General features: G+C 39.2%; 1 protein-coding gene across 4 annotated transcripts in view; it reads left to right on the top strand.

Annotated features, from left to right (window-relative positions):
- The window catches only part of GRB14 (growth factor receptor bound protein 14), a 97,301-nt gene that overhangs the window by 8,769 nt on the left and 64,210 nt on the right, over positions 1 to 24,322 (top strand). The window contains exon 1 of one of the 4 annotated variants that reach the window (XM_067549351.1): positions 20,795 to 21,011. The exons of the other annotated variants lie outside the window; for them this stretch is intronic. Coding sequence (XP_067405452.1) covers positions 20,949 to 21,011 — 63 coding nt within the window. The 5' untranslated portion in view covers positions 20,795 to 20,948. Of the gene's footprint in view, positions 1 to 20,794; positions 21,012 to 24,322 lie in introns of those variants that run through there. 4 annotated transcript variants of the gene reach the window in all.

The raw sequence follows: 24,322 nt of genomic DNA on the forward strand, positions 1-24,322 counted from the left end.
TATTGGATTCTATGCATGCTATACTACCTATATTTTTTACATTTCTTGTAGTTTGTCTATTTTCCTCCTCTTTAATTATAGTCTCTGATTGTTGTTTTGTGCTTTAAAGTGTGACTATTAAATATATGAATGGTCAATACTTGCTTTTGTAATTATTTCAAATAGAATCCAACAATAAAATGGCTGTTAATTGTTTCTCTGATTGTTAGCAATTACCTAATCTAGTTTTATATTCTTTAGTATACTTTCCCATTCAGGTAAAATAAAGACAAGTATTTAAAGGGTTATTGCATTTATTAAAGCCTAGAGTCAGTTAAGCTTTCAACTCTCTCTAATGACAAAACAAGAATAACTTGCCCTGGAGTGACAGTTCTTACTTTGCTCAAGGATAAGCCAAAAACTGTTTCACCACAAAAGTCGTTCAAGGTAATTAGTGCTTTGCGTTTCCTTGAATCCAATTTGAAGTGTAAAAATAAAACTCCAGTGAATCTCAAGGTGAAGAACATTTTATTCCTTTACTGTTATCTTTGTGTTTTTTCTCTCTTGGTGTTCTCAACAAATGGATATATTTATCATTGAGACCAAATATACTTTAAATAATTCCACAATTTTCATTTTAGGAAAACAGTGCTGTAAGGGAACGTTAGATACACATTTTAAGTTCCAGTATGATTAAGTTCACTTTCTTTTAGAATTTCGTACCTTACATTAGTAACTTTGTTAAAATTTCATGGCAAAGAAGAACTTTATGGCATAGAAAATGGCCTTTCTTTAAATATTTACTATTCAAAGGTTAAAATTATCAAGCATTTGACTCTATCACAATCCTTCCACTTTACTACCACTATAGTTAAAGGTTTTTTAGCATTTTCATTTGAAATTTCATTTTTCAAAGGGTTACAAATAGAGCTCTTAGTGATTGTATGTTGCTAAATATCTGGCACTTAGCAAATTTGTCAGTAACAAAACTTGATAAAAACAAACATTACCTCTTAAACTCCCTCATGTTTAGGGTTGTTTAATTGAAATAGAAAGGGGAGATGCCTGTGCTCCTATTTCGATGGTACAGGAGTTTCCAGTTAAGTGATTAAACTTGTGAATATTAGGAGTTATGTAGGCCTATGAACTATCTTATATTTAGATTCATTTTTGCATGAGATATAAATGCTTTTAGGACTTATGAACATTAAGATTTTATTTCCTTCAAATTTTGTTATATTATGCTAAGATTTTTATGGCTGGGAGTACAGCAGGGAATTGAGTGCATTAATGAGGATTTGCTTTTTTTAAAAAAAAAGCAAAAATAGTAATAAATGCAAACTACAAAACAATTACAGCAAAAAATTTTGATGATAGGTAAAAACTAAAGGATAAGCTGCTATGTTTTAGCTAACCTGAAACCAGCTAAACAAAGGCCTGTTCTACACACACATTTTTGTACTGGTGTAACAACTTTGATTGGCGTGTGAGTGTGTGTGTGTATGTTAGGTAGTTAGTAGGTACAGACCTTGGTATGGATGTAGCTAGACTGGTATAAACATGCCTTTCCATACACTGATAAGCTATACTCTCATAACCCACTTTTATATATTAGCCCGGGTCTACACTTACCTGGAAATTCAGCAGCAGTTGACGGGAGTTACGCAAGCTACGCAGAGTCTAACTCCATTCGACTTCTGTGCTTCCCTTCTGAGTGCTGTCTTCACTGCACTGCGCTGACAGGAATCGCGTTCCCTTCAATGCAGCGCTACGCTACTTGAGGGGGTGGATTTATTGCGTCAACTTCCTGATTGAGTGGGTCTACACTGACCATTCAATCAATCCAGAAAGATATAGACATACCCTTATAAGCATTGTGCCGTTTTAACTATATCTGTGTAGTTAAAGCAGTACAACTTTTGTGTGTAGATGAGGCCTAATAAGGTGCCATGTATTTCTACATTTCTATTTCCAACTTTGATAATTAGAAAGATGTGTGTTGAGATGTTTGCAATCTGTTGTCTGGTGAATCTTAGCTGATGTATCAGTTGATGAATACTTTCTTGGTATCATAGAAATATAGAGCTGGAAGGGAACTCAAGAAGTCATCAAGCCCAGCTCCCTGTGCTGTGGCTGGACCAAGTAAACTTAAACCATTTCTTTATGCAGTGTTGTATTAGAGAGACAACTTATTTTTATAAGCCTCCAGAGATGTGGATCCATAATGCCTCTTGGAAGACTATTTCAGAGCTTAACTACCCTTATACTTGGAACGTTTTTCCTAATATCTAATCTAAATCTCCTTTGCTGCAGATTAAACCCATTACTACTTGTCCTACCTTCAGTGGACATGAAAAGCAATCAATCGCTGTCCTCCTTATAGCAGTCCTTAACGTATTTGAAGATTATCAGGTCCCCTTTCAGTCATCTTTTCTCAAAACTAAACATTCCCAATTTTTTTAACCTTTCCTGAGAAGTCAAATTTTCTAAACCTTTTATAATTTTTGTTGATCTTCTCTGGACTCTGCCCAATTTGTCTACACCGTTTTAAAGTTGTGGTGCCCAGAATTGAACAGAATAATCTAGCTAAGACCTCATCAGGGCTGAGTACAGCAGGATGATTATCTCCTGTGTCTCACGAACAACATTCCTGTTAATACAACCCAAAACGATTTTAGCTTTTTTTCACAGCTGCACCACATGTTGACCAGTATTCAATTTGTGATCCACTGTAACCCCCAGCTCCTTTTCAGCAGTACTACCAGCTAGCCAGTTATTCCCCATTTTGTAGTTGTGCATTTGATTTTTTTTTTTCCTTTCTAACTGAAGTACTTTGCATGGTTTTTATTGCATTTCATCTTGTTGAATTCAGACCAGTTCTCCAATATGTCAAGGCTGTTTTGAATTCTAATCTTGTCCTCCAAAGTGCTTGTAACGCTCCTGGCTTGGTGTCATATGCAAACTTTATAAGCATACTCTCAACTCAGTTATCCAAGTCATTAATGAAACTATTGAATAGTACCAGACCAAGGACTAATCCTATGGGACCCCAAGAGATGCACCCTCCCAGTTTGACAGTGAACCAGTGATAACTTCTTTTTGAATATGGTCATTCAACCAGGTCGGTGTGCACCTTATAATAATTTCATCTTAAACCATATTTCCTTAGTTTGCTTTTAAGAATGTTAGTTGGGACTGTGTCAGGCACCTTACTAAAATCCAGATATATCACATTTACCGCGATCCACTAGGCCAGTAACCCTGTCAAAGAAAGAAATTAGGTTGGTTCGATATGATTTGTTCTTGACAAATCCACATTGGCTATTTCTCATAACCCTCTTATCCTCCAAATGTTTACAAATTGATTGTTTAATAATTTGTTCCAGTATCTTTCCAGGTATCGTAATTAGGTTGACTGGTCTATAATTCCTTTGTGACATAATGTTGTTACAATGAAAGCCCAGCCACATTTTGACACTTGTTCTTGAGGGTTAAAAGCATTGACATGTATTTTGTATACCCCAAGTTATCCCATCCTTCTGGGAAAAAAACTAAAGCATTTGCCATCTTAGTTCTTCAAGCACAGCCCACTTAAGAAAGGGCAGGTGAGGCCAAGCTGGCTTGTTTAGAAGTACACCACAAAGCTGGATGGAGTGGAGACTTCTAAATCACCTCTCAGAACTAATAGCTAAATCATAGTTTAAATAGACCAATCTAAGAAGATAAATTACCAAAATATCCACCTGGAAAGTGCAATATTCAACGGCTACAATCAAACTATTCGATGGGATGGATCATTTGATGATTACCTGTTCTGTTCATTGGCCACTGTCAGAAGACAGGATACTGGACTAGATTGACAATTGGTCTGACCCAGTATGGTCATTCTTATGTTCTTAAACTATTCTGATAATCCAGTAATTTACAAAGTGTACTTAATATGTCTAGTAAGATAAAGAAATAACCCTGAAATTTCTACTTTGACAAGACCAGACCAACTATTGTTTCACTGCAATTAGCACCAAAGTTATAACAAAGCCAAATAAACATAAGAAAAGCAATGAGCAAAGGCTCTGAATTTTCTAGCTATTCTTATTAATTCATCCTAGATCAAGATGGTGAGTTGTTATTATTAATTGTTATGCTCTCATTTTACCTAAATCAGCAACTACAGACATTATGATTTCATATACCAGAAACAAGTAGGGCTGGATTAAGGCAACCCGGTATCCTATGCACACCATGACAAGGTGGCTCTGCCGCTGTCTAATGTTCCCACCCCTTTGCAGCCGGGGGGCCCATCCTCCCTACCTCAGAAAGGCAGGGGATACTTTCCCCTGGAAGCAATGACAAAGCAACCCCATCCTCTGTGGAGTGGAAAGGATGGGAAAAAAGGTCTCGCCTTCCCCCCCGCTCCCCACCAGAGAGTCAACCACTCAGACTTTTTTGGTGCATAGAAGAGTGTTGGCAGGGTCTCTGAGAGTAGTTGGTCTTGGAGTTAACACCCTACTGAGATACATGATGTAGTTCACATCTCTAAGCTATTGTCTCAGATGGTTGCAGGCACACCATGGAAAGATCAAATTTAGTTCCTGTTGCAATCATGAGGGTTTAAATGAAATCTGATAGTCAGATAATCACATGATTCCAGGAACTGGGACCATAGACTCTGGTTTATAGTGCCTGTTCATTAATCCAGACCTGAAAGCAAGGAGTTAAAAATGTGTCAATGGAAGCTAGTTTCATTGCTAGTCTGCCTGCTTCCTTTCCCATTCTATTTATCTCCTGACTTGGCAGGGACATGTCCTATAGCCTAATGCCTCAGTTGTTAGTTCTGCTATCTCTTCCCTAACCACCTCCTTTCTCTTTCAGAGGAAAGAAAAGTGTGTGTGGGGGTGGAGGGAGTCTAATAACAGAAAAATAAGTGGTTTGAGAGTGGTGAAAAAAGAGAGAGAGAGAGAGAGAGAGAGAGAGAGAAAGGGCAGCAAGGAAAATTCCTTTGCTGCAGAGACTTCCCAGTCAGCTGACAGATAAACAGAGATTGTCAAGAGAGCATCCTACAGGGAACTAGATAAGAGTCTAAGCTTCCCACTCAGGGACTCTGACTTGAAATTTGGTCAGGATCATAGAATCATAGAATATTAGAGTTGGAAGGGACCTCAGGAGGTCATCTAGTCCAACTCCCTGCTCAAAGCAGGACTAACCTCAGCTATATCATCCCAGCCAGGGTGTTGTCAAGCCTCAGCTTAAAAACCTCTAAGGATGGAGATTCCACCACCTCCCTAGGTAACCCATTCCAGTGCTTCACCACCCTCCTAGTAAAAAACTTTTTCCTAATGTCCAACCTAGACCTCCCGCCCTGCAACTTGAGACCGTTGCTCCTTGTTCTGTCATCTGCCACCACCGAGAACAGCCTAGCCCCATCCTCCCTGGAACTCCCTTTCAGGTAGTTAAAGGCCTCTATCAAATCCCCCCTCACTCTTCTCTTTTGCAGACTAAACAAGCCCAGTTCCCTCAGCCTCTCCTCGTAAGTCCTGTGCTCCAGCCCCCTAATCATTTTGGTTGCCCTCCGCTGGACTCTCTCCAACTTGTCCACATCCTTTTTGTAGTGGGGGGCCCAAAACTGGACACAATATTCTAAATGCGGCCTCACCAATGCCGAATAGAGGGGAATAATCACTTCCCGTGACCTGCTGGCAATGCCCCTCCTAATGCAGCCCAATATTCCATTAGCCTTCTTGACAACCAGGGCACACTGCTGACTCATATCCAGCTTTTTATCCACCGTTACCCCCAGGTCCTTTTCTGCAGAGCTGCTGCCCAGCTCGTCGGTCCCCAGTCTATAGCTGTGCATGGGATTCTTCCTTCCTAAGTGGAGGACTCTGCACTTGTCTTTGTTGAACCTCATTAGATTTCTTTTGGCCCAATCCTCCAGTTTGTTTAGGTCACTCTGTATCCTATCCCTACCCTCCAGGGTATCTACCACTCCCCCCAGCTTAGTGTCATCCGCAAACTTGCTGAGGGTGCAATCTACCCCATCCTCCAGATCATTAATAAAGATGTTGAACAAAACTGGCCCCAGGACCGACCCCTGGGGAACTCCGCTTGTGACCGGTTGCCAGCTAGAAATGGAGCCATTGATCACTACTCGTTGAGCCCTATGCTCTAGCCAGTTCTCTATCCATTTTATAGTCCATTCATCCAACCCATACTTCTTTAACTTGCTGATAAGAATACTGTGTGAGACAGTATCAAAAGGATCAACCCCTTCTTGCAGGGACAGAGCATCAGCTCTGGCTTCCTGCCTGCACAACCTGTTTGAGAGCTGCTCACTAGGTATGCTCCTCTGGAGTTAGTCAATTTGAGAGGTAAATCCAAATGTGCAGAGACCATTTGTCTTTATTTTCATTTTGTTTCCCATTCATAGGAGGACAGCTGCCAGGTGTGTTGCTGATGAAGGGTACTTGGAATTGACTGTTCTCTTCTCCAATATAATGGGGACCTCTCCTCTCCTCTCCTTCTTTCCAGCTAGGTTGGGCAGCATAGCTCAGCCTGTTGTCTGTAATCTTTGGAACCAAAATAATTTTATTCAGAAACACCCTCATGGTGCCTCCATGGGAGTGGTAGTTCAGGTGTCTTATGCTCCCACTCTCTCTTATAGGCCAGGCTTATGATACATCAGCCTTCCTTCTTGGTAAGGGCATATGGTGCATCATGGGAAATAAAGTCTGTTTGAGTAGCCTGGTCCATACAGGTGAACAGGGATAGAAGGCACTGTGGTGACATATCTGAATTGAAATATTTTGGTTTTATGATGAAAAATCAAAATTTTCTGCAGAAAGAAAAATGCAAATTTTTGTCAAATAACTATTTTTTGTTAAAATAACATTGATGGAAATGTCTGAGCAGCCCAGTTGTGGACACTTATTTTTATAAGAGAAACGGACAAGGTAATTTTTTAAATTCCTGCACTGATTTCCTTTTGCACCTTAGCCTCTGGATGCAGACAGATATAGATGGAGATGACACTGCCTTCTATGTCTCCAGAAGTGCCAGCTTGCAAGATAAAGAAGTTTCTTCCCACCAATCTGAGGTGCCTGGAGAACTCCCCCATATAATTTTTTACCCATGGCAACATATTCTATAGGGCCTTTTGATAAGTGCTTCCTTTGAATCCTCCCTTTTTTCTTTTAAGACTTCATAGACCTCCATCTTGGGAGAGACATTGATGGGTGTGGAAGCAAATATGGTAAGTCCATGAAATAGTCTTGGGAAGCTTATCTACTGTCCTCTCATTCCACTGGTACTACCTTGCTTTGGCTCAGTGGATCCTCAATTAAGTGGGTTGGTGGTGCAGAGTAATACCTGTAGGTCAGAAAACTGCTCTAGCCAAAGCTTGGATCCTGCTAAGGTTATATGTATCTTCCTAGAAGCATAACCTACTTCTGTTTTATTTGCAACCATATCTGTTTCTATTATCTCAGCTTAGTATCACTTAAATCTCTGTCCTTTATTAATAAACTTAGTCTTGTTTTATTATGAATTTAACTCTGTGCTGTTATATTTAAGTGAGATATGCATTCTCAGTTTAGCAAACAGCTGATGTGTATTCTTTCTCTTTGCAGACAGCAAATCTGTATTTCTCTGGGCATCCAGTGACAGGCTGGATGCTGCAGGGAGATCCTTCTGGAGAGTTTGGGAACTGAAGTACACCAAGGGTTAACTTTCAAGGCAGAATTAGAAGTGGCAGAGTCCTAAAGGTTTTTTTGGCTGGCTAACAGACTGGGATGGCAGGGAACTGCCACACTGACTAGCACCAACAAATCCCTTCTTTGCGAAGAAAGGAGGTGACGGTGGCTTTCAGTTCTGGATGCCGAGAAAGCATCACGGCTATACCAGGGAGCTAGTGCCATACACCTTCCATTACTGATTTCAAAATCTCAACCTACTTTCTTTTCCCAAAGATCTAGAATGTTAGACATGCCAAGTAAGGATAACCAACCACAAAAGGGGTTGAGTGGAAGGAAAGTGTGAAGAAGAACCAGGGTGGCAATAATATCATACAGTTTGTATGTTTTAGCCATATGGACCTCTTTATTGTTTTGCTAAGAGTATGCCTATATTGTCTAGGCCTCAATCTCAAACCATGTGGGCCAACCTTTGCTCTTGTGTCCAGTCCTACTGCCTACAGAAGTGTTTCATGTAGGTGCAAAGATCTGCTTGCACGGTTCCAGTTGCAGGATTAGGATATTGTACTTGTATATTTGTAAACTAGCTTGGTTGTCATAGGAGATTTAGGGGGAGTGATGACTTTTTGACCGCAGAACAATGTTTTGTATAAACAGCTGTGTTACCTCACACGCTGTAGGTTTTGTAAAGTGGACAACTTAGACACTGTTCAATACTGGATGAAATGTAAACTAGTTAGTAGCTTTTTCTGTAACCTGTATTGTGGGAATTTCCCAAAACATCTTAGTTTTTGGGATCAAAGCTCAAATTTTTATTATGACACTGTTTCTGCTCTGTGCCTTTTTGGCTTTTTAAATTTGTTTTATCAATGTAGATCAAACTCAACACGGTTTCTATTTTTCGTTACTGTGCAGCTTTTTTGTTGAAGAACAGTGGTGTGATCCCAATGTGTCTTTGGACTGTTGCATTTTAAATGGTTGGGAAGCTCTTGTGGGTGGGTGGGTGTGGTTTTGAATTTTATTTTATTATATTTTTATCCAAACTAGAAATAGGAGTTTACTTAGAGGTCTCTGAAAAGAGAAATTCAGGGAGAAACACTCTCAAAATAAAAATTTAGCTGCAACAGGAAGAATTTATATTGAAATAAACACAACATACCTCCCACAACAAACCTGGTCAGTGACATTAACATTTGATAATGTATATAAAATTTTATATTTATATATTATTATATATATTATAATACATATTCTATTATATATTATAATATATATATTATATATTTATATATAATGTTTGTTGTTTAAAATTGCTTTGCTGTGTGCATGTATTTACTTCCCAGTTATACACTATATAGGGATATATAGGGGTATTTGGATATATAGGGATCATGACACTTCATCATTCTAAAGAGGGCTGTCATTTGAAGGCTATTAGAATGCAGGAAATTTCTAATCACACTTAGATCCTAGTTGTCACCCACAGAACTAAGTTTACCTCTGCAAGGTCAGTGTATTTAAAATTATTTCTAGCTTCCCAATAAGAATAATTCATTTGGACATGAGACTAGTTTTCACTGCTGTAGCATGGGAAAATGAGACATTGCTACTTATTCTTTGTGTCTGTCTTTCTGTTCCTCAGCCTGTCCATCCCCCCATCATTAAAAGCTTTCTGAGTCAGGGGAACACAGATGGTAAGACAAGGTTAGTGAAGCCTGCTTTCAGTAAGAAAAAGGATGGGGAAAAGCTCTGAGGTCACTCAGATTAGTTTTATGGTACAGCGTTTGGCCATCCATGAATTACTTCGAGTGTAAGGTGTTTTGGGGAGGGGCACCATCTTTATGTACAGCGTTTGTACAGCACCTAGTACAATGGGGTCATTATCTATTGCTAGGCCTCCTAGGCATTACTGTAATGCTGCTACTGCTAATAATTAAGGATTCAGTGCACACTTTTTTCCCTGCAGATACAAAGACTGATGCAGTGTATTGGATTTCAGAGCATCAGAACTTTAACTTTCTACTACAGTGTTTCACTCTTAAGCCTGTTTTATACTACATGGTTAGGTCAACATAAGCTGCCTTGTGTCAACCTATCTGTGGAAGTGTCTTCACTTAAGTTTCACTCCTGCTGACATAGGTGTCTCTCTTTGCCAATTTAGTAACACTCCCTGGCGCCGTAGAGTCATGGTCGATGTAATTAGGTCGACGCTACATCAGTGTAGACACTGCATTGCTTATATTGATTGTTACTGGCCTTCAGGAGCCATCCCATGATACTCTACACAGACAATACAGTTGCTACAGGTGCTCCTGGTGAGGACACGTGCCACCGACACAAGAAGACAAGCGATTTAATAACTGTGATGGCTGTATGCTGACAAAAGTTAGGTTGACATATTTTTGTAGTGTAAATAAGGCCTTACTAGGGAGGTGAAAGGGTTAATTCTCTGACCTTCCCTAGGCAAGATACGCTCCCCATACATTTGCCCTCGCAGCAGAGAAGAAATTGGGCAAATTCCAGCTGGGAAAGTTTCTTCAAGCACCTAGGTTTGGGGGAACTTTTTCTGACTGTATGTATCTGGGAGGAAGAATTGACATCCTTTAGGAAACAGAGGAGCAACCTAGTATGGAGAAATCATTATCCTCAGGAGAGCACTCTCACTCCAGAAGCAGCTGCATAAAGCAGGTTCTGCCATAAGCAACTGGTAGAATCTCCAGCCCAAATATCATAGATGATGATTGGGCCTTCAGAGATGACATTGGATCACTGAGCACGTTCAATGTCTAGTTCTTTGTCTCTTAGTGAGTGTCTACACTGAAGACCTACAATGATGCAGCTGCACTGTTTTAAGTGTAGACACTCAGTACAGTGTTGGGAGGGGTTCTCCCATCACTGTAGTTAATCCACCACCCCGAGAGATGGTAGCTAGATTGATGGGGAATGTCTTCCATTGACCTAGCACTGTCTATACTGGGGGTTAGGTTGGCATAGCTATGTCTCTCAAGGGTGTGGATTTTTCACATTACTGAGAGATATAGCTATGCTGATGTAAGTTCCCAGTGTAGACCAGCTCTTAGGCATGTCTAAAGCTCTTACTGCAAGATAGAAAGGTGTGTATTCTTCCCTTGCAAGCCTGCAAGGGGAGAAGGGAGTTCTTAAAGGCAGTGCTTTTGCAAATGGACTCATCCTGCCTTATAGCTCTCTCAGCCAGGTAGATTTAGAAGGGGTAATCAGGCCAAAGAAAACCTCCTTTCCACCCAAAAAAGGCCATTATGGGGGGAGAAAGTAATGGCAAGAGGGGACAAATGAGGTCGCCAACAACAGACTCTTTCCTCTCCTCAGTCCCTAACTCTGATGCTTGTCATGGGTAAGCGTTCTGTTGCTAATAAGCTGCCAGTTTGGTCCAGCCTTTTTAATGACAGCTTTGTTAATATTTGAAATTACCCACTCAGACCGCTCCAGATAGAGATTTCATGATGTTGCTTAACATTGAGACGTCACTCTGTGCACGCACCTCTTTCTGTCTCTCTTAAACCAGTGTACAGGTGTACAGTAACATTCCTATTTCAGGTACATACATATACATTGTGTTGCAAGTATATGTTGCAAGTACTAGTATATATGCATATGCACTTCAGAACTTGCTACTATATTCATGATGTGCAGCAAAGCAAGATAGTATAAATCGTCTTGTGACCAAAACTGAAATTTTCAGCTAGTGCCTGTGCTTAGGCTATAAATAGGATTTTTATATTAGTTCTGTTATGAGAACTCCTATTACTGATTGCATTAAGGCCTTGAGTTTGTGAGCAGCTGCAAGCACTTGATAATGACACAGAAATGCTATCAAATGTTGAGAAAACATTCTTACACACTTCCAGCCCTTTTCCTAATTCCTAATAGCGATTGATCTATTAAGGGGAAAAGAAAACATGAAATACAATGGTTTTGTTATGACTGAGTTGGCAGAGCTTTGCGGTTAATGTTCTTTGATTTTACTTGAGCGTATCAATTATTACATGAATAGCAAAGACTTGAAAAGTACATAGACTTCCAGGGATTGCTTGTTACTAGGAGCGTAACTATAAATAACTGAACAGAACTGGGGAGGCCAATCCATATTATGCTATCTAATGTAACTTCTCTCAAAATTTCCTGTAGTCAAGAACCTAGAAGAAAGCAATCTTCAGCTGTCTCCACTGGCTAGCTAAACTTAGGAACAGTTGACATGCAAAGTGGGTACTAATATCCCCACAGCAGCTGTGCAGATGAATAGTCTATTAAGGCCACAGAACATTCCAACATTGATTTTATTTTTATTTATAGGTTTTTCCATGTTCATCACTGTAGTATCTGAGCATCTCATAGATATTAATTTAGCCTCTGATATGGGGAAGTATTCTGCTATTTTATAGTCACTGAATCTCTGTCTCAGTTCTCCAGAAGCACAACCAGAATGTCTCAGGGGCACAGCCAGAATTTTCCTAAAGAGAGAGTCCAGGTTACCTCCCTCTCTCTTCCCCCACCTTGCTCATTACTGCAGGATCCCTCCCCACTCATCACCTCAGGGATTCTCCAGAGACGCCCTTTGTTCTCGTCTCCTCTGGATTCTCACCCTGTCCCAGTTAACCTACCTGGGCAGTGTGGCACAGGAGCCAGTGCTCCCTGCCAGGACTGAGGAATCGAGCTCCACCTGTTGAGAATCCAGCACGCAAGTGGGGCCTTACTCTGCTCCCTTCCTGGCCCTGGTGCTGTTAGACATGGGGCTTCATCTGCCAAACTGGGCATATGTGGGGTTGGCTCAGAAAATAGATGTAGGGATGGTGTGCCCCCTCTAGCCCTAGCCACTGGGGTTCATGGAATCGGGGACCCAGGTCTGGAGTATCCTGGTAAGTGGACCAGGCCTAGGTGAAAGAGACCTACTGGACTTCCTGCCTAGAGACACTGGGACTGGCCAGGATCTCTTCTTTCCCCACACCTCCTGCTTTGTGGCCAGTAGGGAAGGGCTGTGCCCCCATTGTGCCTCTGTCATCAGCTCATACACACAATCTGTAGCAAAGCTGGAGATAAAATCCAGATCTCCTGGGGCCCTGTTAGTTCATTAACTGCATGACCATACCTGTAGACTTTTGGCATGAAAGTGCTTCTTGGTTGTACTCACTATCTGAATGTATCTTTGGTATCTTCTGACAACTGTTTGTTCCCATTGAAACAATGTTTTCAAAACCTATTTTAATATTTAAATTTAGTTGTAAGTTGTATTTTTGTATAGAGCTATATGGAGGTTGAGAGTTCTGTTTCATAGCACCTTTGAAGGTTTCACATTTATTCTTGTTCCATGCTGGAATGTAAACAAAACCTTTTGAACATTTTGCAGAAATACATTTGTATTAAAATGTTTACTTTTGGATCAAAACTTGAGCTTTTCAGTCCTGGAAGGATTTTTTGGGGGTCTGAGGCACTCTCTGGTCATGTCTGTTGAGAACTGACTCCCTTGAACTGTACCTTGGTGCTTAGAGCATTGGCATGGAATGTGAGAGATCCAGTCTCAAGTCCCTGCTCTACAAGATTCAGAGTGATCTGGGATGAAAAACTCTGCCCTCAGTCATATAGACTCTGACCTTCTTTCCCAGTGAAATTGAAATGTCTCCTCAAAATGTTTTGGTGAATTTTCATTTAGTCAAAAATGTTCTGACTGACTGTAGTATTGTGTTTGCTTTAGTAACTGGAAATAAACCATACAAAGCTGGTGATGTTCGGGCATCTTCGGAACGTGGGGCACTTGGGGAGATGAAGATATGTAGTGTGCCATTGACTGCATTTTTTTGTTGATGCATTAAGTAATGTGGGGTATGTTTGGAACTTAGTAGCTACAAAATTTCCCTTTTAGAATGAACTAGAACACCTCTCAAATTCAAATAATTAAGGAACAATAACGAAAAAGAAACAAGAACATAGACTGTCAAATTATTTTTTGAGTGTTATATATAGGTTTCTTCTACTTCTGAGACAGGCAACCTGATGGCATAGTGTTAGGGATAAAACAGGCACCCAGCACTGAAAATTAAATGTTAACATGGGCTTGAAGTAAGGCAGGTATTGACAGGTGTTTTGTAACTCACTTCACTCATTTTAACACATGAAGCTGGGGGCTAACTGGTGGAGTATTTGTACATGTGAATGGTGACCTTTGAAGTCCTGGAATACACTGAGCATATTAAAGGACAAGGTGACGAAAGCTGAAGTAATGCTTGGTCTCCGTATGCCACCGGTTGATATTAGTTTGAAGACTAAAATTGGCATGGCAATTATGCCATATAGGTGAAGAAAGATACTCAGAAAGTGATAGATTTATCAGCTGTGTCAAATGAACTCAACTTAATTGGTTGTTTTTGTCTTCATCTTCTGGGGTGCTATGATCTAGAGATATCCCTGAGTCCTGAATAGCTTGATGAGCAGAAGCTACTCAGATTCCTGAGCCCCTGGTGAGGAGTTGGTGAGATATTTACAAATATAGTACATGTTGGAGTGGGGTGTGGGAAATGATAGAGCCTTACTGGGGAGAGGAAATGAGTCGCTAGGACGAGGTTTTTGATACCGATAGAAGCAGGAGGTGTGGGCATGGGGGGAGAGAAAACAAACAGTAGTAGTCTCTTTATAGCCATCTAACATGTATATAGTCAACCAGCCTATCTTGGGTCCTGGTGTCTGCTTCCAAAGCTCCTCCAGCGCTATCACTAGAACTGGTTGGAAATTTTTCAATTAAAAAAAAATTTTTTTTTTTTGATGAAAACTAAATTTTTTGTGGGAATGGGTTGGTTTTAACAAAACATTAATCAGGAAGTTTTCTCAGGTCCAGATTGGATTTTCTGGTCAGAGAGAAAGAAAGCAAATCCCTCTTGACCCAGAATAGCCTGGTGGTTTTGGCACTTCCCTCGGGTGTGGGACACCTGGGTTCAAGTCCCTGCTCCAGATCAGGCAGAACAGGGATTTGAAGCTCTCTCTCCCGCATTCGAGGTGAACGTGCTAACACCAGGCTGTCTGGGAGTGGGGGAAGTTGCCTGGGGCTTCTGGCCTCTGGTGGGTTACCGTGCTCCCAGCATGGGGAGACTGGGTGGCAGCTGCGTTTGGAAGGTTGAAAGGGAGACCCGCTTTCTTGTCTATTTCAGGCTCCACTGGAACCGTGAAATTGACAAGATAGCCAACAGAGGAGGTAAGAAATGCAGTGTCCATGTAGGCAGTGCCTGGCCCTAACTGCACAGACATAAGCCCTATGCCTCTCGTGTTGGTGGAGTTATGTCAGTGTAGTAGGGCACTTACATTGGTGGGAGCAAGGCTGTAGCAAGGCTGTAGCATAGCCACTGACACAGTTAGGTCAACATAACCTAACTCTGTAGTGTTACCAAACCTTAGTGAGGCCTAAAATGTGTGGCTCATGGTAGTTATTCCTGGTGAAGGTTATTCCTGTTTAGTTTCTGAGGCTTTAAATATGATTCTGCTCATGATGCTATTGAATCCTCACTCCAATTCATGTACTCTATGCTAGGTAATTACATGACAAGACTCCATGTTAAAACTAAACTGGGTCTTTATTAAGAGAATTATTTATCTGCAGTTAGCATCCCATCCAGGTGCGCACAGACAGGCTTTTTGATACCTCGTCCAACCTCTTCTCTCTTGCAGCCTGTGCTCCTTCTGTCAAGTGCTATGCATGTTACTACTTATTTCCATTCAGGAAATGCATATTGAAACTTGACAGAAGTTTCTTTCTTAGCACGGCCTGCAGAGCTTGTAAGCTCATATGAGAAGAACTGTTGAAAGTGAGCGCTCTCAAGGGAAGTTAGTTTAGGCTACTTTCAGTTATGAGCAGTATGCATGAAATATAAACAAAATAAGGAAATTTTCAGGCAAAATTGCTCCAATAAGATGATGAGAATAGGCCTCAAGAACCTGACAGTGATTTTTCCGGAATGGAAAAAGGAACCAGCATGTGTTTAGGTGATCTCCATGTGTGTCTGGCAGCATGCAAGTGCCAATTTCCATTTCCCCCACTCCATTAGCTATTCACTTGGTAACATGATGCAGGTAGAGGGGGTTCAAAATGTACACCGTGCACCTTCTGTTTCTTTGCCTACACTTGGTTGCAGTTGCTGCACCAGCAGCTGATTATCAACAATCCTCTGAGCACCACCAATGGACTAATCTGGGGACAGTTTTCAGCATAGGGCTCAGAATCTCAAGGCTGTTATGGTTTGCCTTTAACCTACCCTGAAATGGGTGATGTTATACATGGCTTGTACACAACACAGGCTGGAGAGACCAATGTGGTGGTATCGTCCTACAACTAAAGCGCATGCTGTTGGAATTCTATACTGTGCCATGTTAGTTTGTTAAGAAGGTGCACATTAAGTAGGTGGAAGATGGGTGTAGGGAAATAGAGGGGCATAGTTGATGATGATTATTAAACCTTAATTGTAAACTTCGTAGGAATCTAGAATTAGAATTTAGATATTTGGATATACATACTATGAATGTTGTTTTACAGAGTAACATTTTAATACATTTTAAGCTGTCTCTCCCTGGGAATTAGTAGATGTTTACTCGAGCCCTATTTCAATCATATCTGAAATCACATTCCATTTTCAGTTTGGAAATAGACCTTACTCCACTTCTTTGGGTGAGGAAAAAATGCATGTTAAAGTCTGATATCTTTTTCTGTCTTGTGTGCTTCAGTTTCAGTTATAAAGAATTTTTTTTTTTTTTTTCAGAAAAATGCAACTCTACTTTGTTTCCTCAGTAACCTCAATAGTATAATCCTGATTCTTATGGTAAAGAGACAGAAACCCAGAACGATAATGACTGTCTGACCCATTCTGTGGCTCTGGTAAAGAAATGAAGATGGTATGATTAAAAGACTTCTCTGACTATATATTGGTCTCTGATTGTCACCTAGTAATAGTTTATCTAATAGGTTAAAATAATAGTTCTGGAGCACCTTTCATGGAAGGGTCTGAAAGCTCTTTACAAACACTAATGAATTTAGCTTCTCAACGATATTATCCTTATTCTAGAGATGTAGAAATTGAGGCACAAAGATTGTGAGTTGTCCAAGTTTACAAGCTGTATTTGTGGAAGAGGCAGCAACAAAACTTAGCTCTCATGACTTCTGGGCCAGTGTCTTAATAAGATCACAAGAAGTGTATCCCTACTGCATGTGCTATTGTTAAAACGCTTGTAGCTGCTGATTTTCATGAGCTTTCCATAAATTTTAGATATTTCCCCCCCATACCTTAACTTACTCTTTTAAAAAACAAAAACAAAAAAAACAAACCCCAAGTATACTTAGCTTCACTATAGTTCATTATCCAATATAACATACGTTTAAGTGTAATTACTCTCTCAAAAGTACTGTGGAAAAACTGGCATCTTCTTACTCAGCTGATATGCTCCCTGTACATATTCAGAATAATATCTTCTACTTTAGTAATGAAAACATGAGTTCAAAGTGGTACAAACATATTAGCCCTGCAGAGCAAACACAGCTGAGAGTGGGCTGGATTTTATTCCTTTTTTGTGCATCATCATAGTTGTTTACTAAGTTTCTACTCTAGGGCCAAATCAGTTATAACTTCAACCCATAGAAGGCAAAGGAGTTGAACATATGTACTAAAAGTATTATTTGGCCTGAAAAATCTTTATTCCTGAAGTTGATGAAGGAGATAAGCAGAACTCAATTTGACATTGCAGAGCTGGCAGTTAGAAGTTCATTCTGTTCATCCCCTTCCTTTATGGGTTATAGTGAGAATAGGATTGCCTGAATTGCTTTCAATATGCTCATAACACTTGCAGCTCTGCACTAAGATAAGGACTATAATAAAATTTCATGCTTCAGGGCTTCAGCTAGTCACTTGTAAGGGTCAGGAAGGATTATTTTCCCCAATACACAGTTGCCTAGATGTGTTCTGCATTTTTTTTTTTTTTTTTGGCCTTTCTTTAAGCATCAGGGATTGGCCACAGCTAGGGATGAGATACTGATGGGGTGGGCCAGTGCTCTGAGGTAGTACAGAAAATCCTCTTTCTAGATGACATAGGTAAAGGCAAATAGCTAATGGAGCGGGGGGGGGGGGGAGTGGAAATTGGCAAGTGCATACTGCCAGAGACACATGGAGATTGCCAAACAAGGCCTAGGCACATGCTGGTTCCTGTTTCCTTTCAAGGAAAACCACTGTCAGGTGGATGAGGCCTATTCTCATCATTTTACTGGAGTATTTTTTTGCCTGAGAATTTCCTTTATTTTATTTATATTTCATGTACACAGCTCATAACTGAAAGTAGCCTAAACTAGTTTCCCTTGAGAGAGCTCAAATGCTCAGGGTCATACTAACTGCCGGATTTGGCATCAGAGAGGAATTTTCTCCCACGTCAGATTGTCTGGGACCTTGGGGTTTCTTACCCTGCTCTCCAGCATGGAGCATGGTTTGGTTACGGGGATCATCTGAACATATCTTACCTAATCAATTCTCTGCCACTGCAGGGACCTCAGGCATTAATGGCACCTTTAGTCTCTCCTGTTTTCTGCCTGTGGCGCACACTTTTGTTTCCCAAGGACCAAAATGCCTTGGTGTCACTAAAATATTTGGGCTTAATATAGGGGTATGTGGGTGAAACGAATGGCCTGTGATATACAAGAGCTGTAATGGTCTCTTCTGGCTTAAGTTTAAAATAAGTCTCTTCTAAACAGTGCTGAATTGATATGGAAATAATTGAGACTGAAGTATCCCACAATGCCATTTTAGAATTACCTCTGAGAACAGATATGCACTCTCACCAGTGTGGGTAGGTATGTTTTTAAAAACAATATCTGAATTATAGCTTTCTGTTAAAGACTCAAACATGCAGTAAAACCTTGGAAAGTAAGAAAATACTTGGTGTGGCCAATATGTCCACCTGGAGCAAAACAAACACAAATTTTCGTATTGGGGAAATTAATCCGCTGCTTGTAGACAAGCAGGAAAATATTATTCATACAGCAAAAAGCACTGAAATTCTTGGCAGCAGATAAGGAACTTCAATACCCGAGAGTGAGATTAAACTGATTTTGGTTATTTTTTACTCCTTTCCCAGTAAAGCCGTTGATGCAATATATTGGGATTACTATTATTGTTTTTTCTATAAGATTAAAAAATAATCATCATGGGATCCTAAAGCCCCAGTGCTGCAAACTTGTGCATGCATAACTGTATTTCTATGAGTAAAGTGTTTGTGAGATTAGTGCCTAAGACGAAAGTGTGTGTGTCAAGCTTTACTGCTAAGCTTTTAAAGTCACATTATGAGGTAAAAGGTAAAAAAAATATATATAATCAAACACTTTACATTTATTGTAGCCAATCTGAAAGTGGTGGTAGAAGAAGGAAATGGTCATTCCAGGTACTACAGAAAGGAGATTAAAATTTGACCCTCAAGAGTGTAAGTACATCCTGGAAATTTCCAAAACAGAGGTACAAGGAATTCTCTACCGAAGCCTCGACATAAGCAGAGACAATAAAATAAATGAATACCATGTCTAATATTTGGGAGATTACATAGTTACCATGGGTTTGGTTCTTCTGTAGTCTAAGTGTGAAATGAACCAAAGTGAAAACTGAGCATCTTTTACTGAGCCAACAAAAAGATTTTTGCCACATTTTAATTAGTTTTATGACTTTATTAAAAGCATATGATTTAAAGCTAACTGGACAAGGATCAAATTCTGGCCCTCAAACTAGATCCCTTTATGACTTTGCATCAGTTTACAGCAACTATTTCTCTCACCGCTTCCACCCCCCACCTGTTGTAATCAAGGTCAATAGGTTTTGAAACTGCAGGAAAACATTTGCCTGTACTTTGTATTATTTTGTCATTCTTTGACGGCTGTGGGTAATAGCATCAACATACTACAGGTTACATTGTTTGATTTTTTTTAATCTGCATATTGCTCTTTGCAAAAGAGCATTAAGGCTCTGATTCAGGGCCCCGTTCAGCAAAGCACTTAAGAATGTGCTTAAGCCGCATTGAGTTCAGGGCCTCACCAAGAGGATCAAGCACATGCCTAACTTTGAATAGGTACTGATAGGGCACATTGAATTTGAGGTCTAATTGTGTTCTATTACTACCAGTGGTTTGTTAGATATGATTTTATATATATATATATATATATATATATATATATATATATATATAAAATATTCTTTTTTTTTTTTTTTGCTGTTTAAAAGAATCTTGTACTGAGTGTTAATTATAGATCGTAGTACGGTTTTTCTTTAACTCATCAGCATTTAATTTTTAAAATCGCTAACTAATGTGGCCTCTAATCAGTTTCCCCCCCCTTCCACATTCTGAGCATAAATGGCTGTCTTCATCTTCCAATTATTCTTCCTCCACCCCCAAAAAATCACAAAGATAAGGTGGTTTTGGCATGGATTACTGTAGTATTTGCCAAGTCAGCTCTGAACACTTCAAGGATATGTACAGTACTCAGACATGCACTAAATATTTTACTCAGTGTTTTTTAAAAGACTGTAATAGCTGTGTATCTTGCACATCATTGTTTATAATGTTATGAACTCTTGACTTGAACTGTGGTAAATTGTTTACCTTGTTGATCTAGTGTGAGCAACATTTTAGACGATAAATATTTGATCAAAAGAGGCTTGTGTTTAAAAAACATTAATCTCATAGTGCTAACCACATCTACTACATAATCTGCTTTAATTTGTCATTTTAAGAATAGCATATTTTAAATATAATCTAAATATGCATACTTTTTAAAAATTAAAAGTATAATGATGTTCTGTCTATAAATTAAATACTTTGCACAAAAAAGGCACAACTCTTTCTCCCCAACTAGCAAAGAAGGCATAAAATTGCAGGATTTTTTTTCTGGGGAGAGGGGGTGGATGTGTGGGGGGGAAAGGCTGCTGGGTGATTTAAATGCTTGTTAATCTGGTTCTTTAAATATCATAAACAAAAGTATTTCCAAGGACAAAGGAGGAGTTTGCAAACTCTGTGATTGGTTGGTTGCTAGTTAGTCCTGTCCCAGAGTCATCCTTAATTGGTTTTGGGTAGGGTTAGATTCACATAAGCAGGGCGACATTTATTGCATTCTTTCTTGTTTCTTTGCACTGACTGTAAGGTATTGGGTTCTGAGAACTGAGGCTTCAAGGAATATTGCCAAGGACTTATTTTATTTCATGTATGACCTAAACGGAGGCTGTTAGACTAATTCTGTGAAGAGCAGTCATGAGCTTGTACGCAAGAAGGGTAACTTTGCCAGCGATTACTCCAATAGTTCTGCAAAAAAGGGTAGGGCATTTATATAACATTGTAACATTCACTATAGTGTGTATGGGGGGATAATGTGGTTTCACAGTGTAAGCAAACAATGCTTTAAATACATATCATGTAGCCATATCTAAGAATATATGATTGAGTTCCATAGGGAAAAACAGAATATTTTAAAAAATCCTATAATATTTTAAGAAAATAGTTAAATGTCTTTATTTCATCTAGTGGACTTAAAGTTTATTAGATTACTTGTCACACATACCTTTTTCTGTATCATTATTTTTGTGGTTATAGAGAGAATTGTATGTGGTACCTTAGAGAGAATTGTATGTATAGAATATTTTAGCTTGCTCAGTTGGGCAGAAACAAACTAAATATTATAATTCCATTTATTAATATTAAAATATGCACTTTAATAGGATTTTAAGGGCTTGATCTAAAGTCCACTGAAGTTTGGATCAACTTTTACTTTCTTTTACTGACTCTTTTGATTGTTTCAATTTATTAAAAGTGGAATATGAACATTCGATTTTAAAATAGTTTCTAACAGTTTTTAAAAACTAATTTGTCCCAGTTCTTAGTATAATGATTTAACTTTTTAAAATGTACTTATGATACAAACTCATACAATTTTGATATTACACCTTATGGATAATAACTAGAGTTACACTAGCCGGTCTACATAGTGTGGCTGTATAGAAAATTAAAAAATCAAGGCAAGGGAGGGAGATTATTTATATTAATTTATATTAAATTAAAAAAAACCAACTGATTATAAATAAATTTACAAATGTAGGTTTCATTGCCATGTGGTATACCTTTATTTCCCTGAAATAAATGAAATCCTTGTAAATAAGGTGTTCTTTTACCCAGGTGCTTTTGAGACACTGTCACAGCTATGAAAGATGGAATTTTAATGAAATATCATTGTAGTATTAAGTGGCTTTCAAGGCCATCCCTACAGAAATAAAATAGGGCATGTCTTTTATGACCTATTTGGCCCAAAAGTGTCTATAACATTTGAACACACAGCTTTTATAGCTCTTAGTCAGGGAACAGTTTTGACTCAAATATCCTATCAAAATAATTCATTAGGAGAATGGTAGGATTACCCAGTTGAGTATTCAAAATTCAGGAAATGTCACAGTTAAGGTTTTACAGATAACTTTAATTTTGCTGTCTTATGTGATATACATTATGATATTGTCCTAATTAGATGATTACATACTATACTATATCTAAGGTAAAATATTCCCTCCCCCCCAATCTTAGATATGTGTATAGCATATTGTAATGTCTTCGGTCTTGTGTCCTTACACATTTTGTTTGTCCTAATAGTCCAATATATCTTAACTGGCTTGCCAGAGAAAATTTTCTTCTCTGTTCTCTACAATAGTTGAATTTTAAGTTTAATCAATACTCACATATTATGCATTTTATTTTCAATGATCTTTACATGTATTTTAGGAAATGAGGCAGTTAGCTTCAAAGATAATTTAGTTGTAAACTTAGGTGGTCTGCATGTGCTAGCTAGCTTTCTCTGTTGTTCTATATTTGTTCATTGGGCACTTGTTTTAATGGATTCTGTCTGGCATAGACAGAGTGGTATCCAATATTACCCACTACACCTGTGCTATACACAGAGGCGGAAGTAAAAGTGCACATGTAACTTTGGAGTTCCCTGATTTTTGAATACTGTATTGGGCAGCCTTACAGTTTTTGTCAGAATTTTCTGTGTGCAGTAATGAAGGAAAAATTAAGTCCCCATTTCGGAATTTATTTTTTGTTATTTAGTTGGCTATCACCAGTACCCAATTCTCTGAAACTTTATAAGACCTGAAAGACCCCATTCTTCCATGAATCTTAGGAAGTGTTTAGCTGTTCGTTATACGCTATACAGATATATAGTGAATGAGACAAGGTTGCCAATATAGCCCTTTCCCAAGCACTGCACATCTTCACAAAGTCTTTCAATGTGCAGCTAAGTTAGCTATGCATGCCTGCTTAGTACAGCCTTCCTTATCTGCACATTTTATAAGCTCTCTCTGCAAAATGTACTGTGTACACAGAGTTGGATATTCAATGGGTATCTGATCCAAACATCTTTTACACTGGAATACTCAAAGGCACATGTCCTCGATTAGGGCTAATTCAATGCCAAATTAAACTTTCTGGTGCAGGTTGTGCTCTTTGTATGTGTGCATGGATCTTTTCCCTACTGCCCCCCTCCCTGCCCCCTAAGGATGACTCTGTCACTTCTGTAGCACCATCCTCCCCGCCTCCTGACTCTGGGCAGCCACAATGGAGGAGGTAACAGAGACTGGGCAGGCTAAAGGCAGGAGTGCATGCTAGAGGGTCAGGTTGGGATATATATCATTTTGCTTCCTTGTGGATATTAGGCAAAAGATAAAAACAGCCCTAGGCTGTGTTTATTTCTGAATAGCCCTCCCCCCTCCTCCCCATGGGAGATACCATGGACAGTAAGACACTCTTGTAGAGCAGCTCCACTGGAGTTATGTTGACAGGGAGTTGGGGAGAAGGGGTAGTTTAAGGAAGGGGTGCAGCAGGTCTCCATGTGGATAGTTCTAGTATTGTTGGGATCCTCCAGCTTTGAGGGTAGTTCTGCAGAGAGCAACGCCCCATCTGGAATAATTATGAGGAACATCTTGCAGAGACTTCCTCCCATGAATCCAGCCTCATAAGTTTTATTGCAGGAGGAAAGAATACAGCTGTTTAAACTGCTCTAGTATAGAAACAAAGTTGAGGAAATGGTTATAATGGGGGAAAGTACCTTCCCCCCCTCATTCTCCTTTAACTTAAAAACCCATTTAGATGTTTTTGGTTAGTTCTTTCTGGTATATTTTTATTAAATACACAGACTGCACCATGTAGTATAACATTTAGGACCTGATCCTATTATTCTTGAAACCAAGGGAAAAGCTCTCATTCACTTGAATCACTGATCTTTAGACCTTGCTTATGTTACATGCTACTTCAAATAGTAAATTTTCCTTAGAAGAATGCATATTTTAAAAGGAAGTTTCCATTGTTTTCTTTTTCCAAAAATGTGTTTTTAAAAATATACTTTTCTGTCCATTTTTAGAATAATTATATATAAAGCTATGTTAAAAATGGAAAAAAGGGTGTAAGTAAAGTGTGAAATGTTATGTTAGTATTCAATAGTAATTAGGAATATACTGTGTGAGACAGTTTTGGAAATAACAGCTCTACTTCTTATCAGATGAAATCTCAGTCTTAGTTCATGAAGTATTTGTCTCAGTTGATGGTCATCTATTTCATAAGAATTTGACTTAAGTATCAAATACAGT

This window comes from Emydura macquarii, unplaced genomic scaffold (assembly GCF_026122565.2).
Source record: "Emydura macquarii macquarii isolate MOO-44397 ecotype Brisbane River unplaced genomic scaffold, CSIRO-AGI_Emac_v2 contig_1253, whole genome shotgun sequence".
Lineage (NCBI taxonomy): Eukaryota > Metazoa > Chordata > Testudines > Chelidae > Emydura > Emydura macquarii.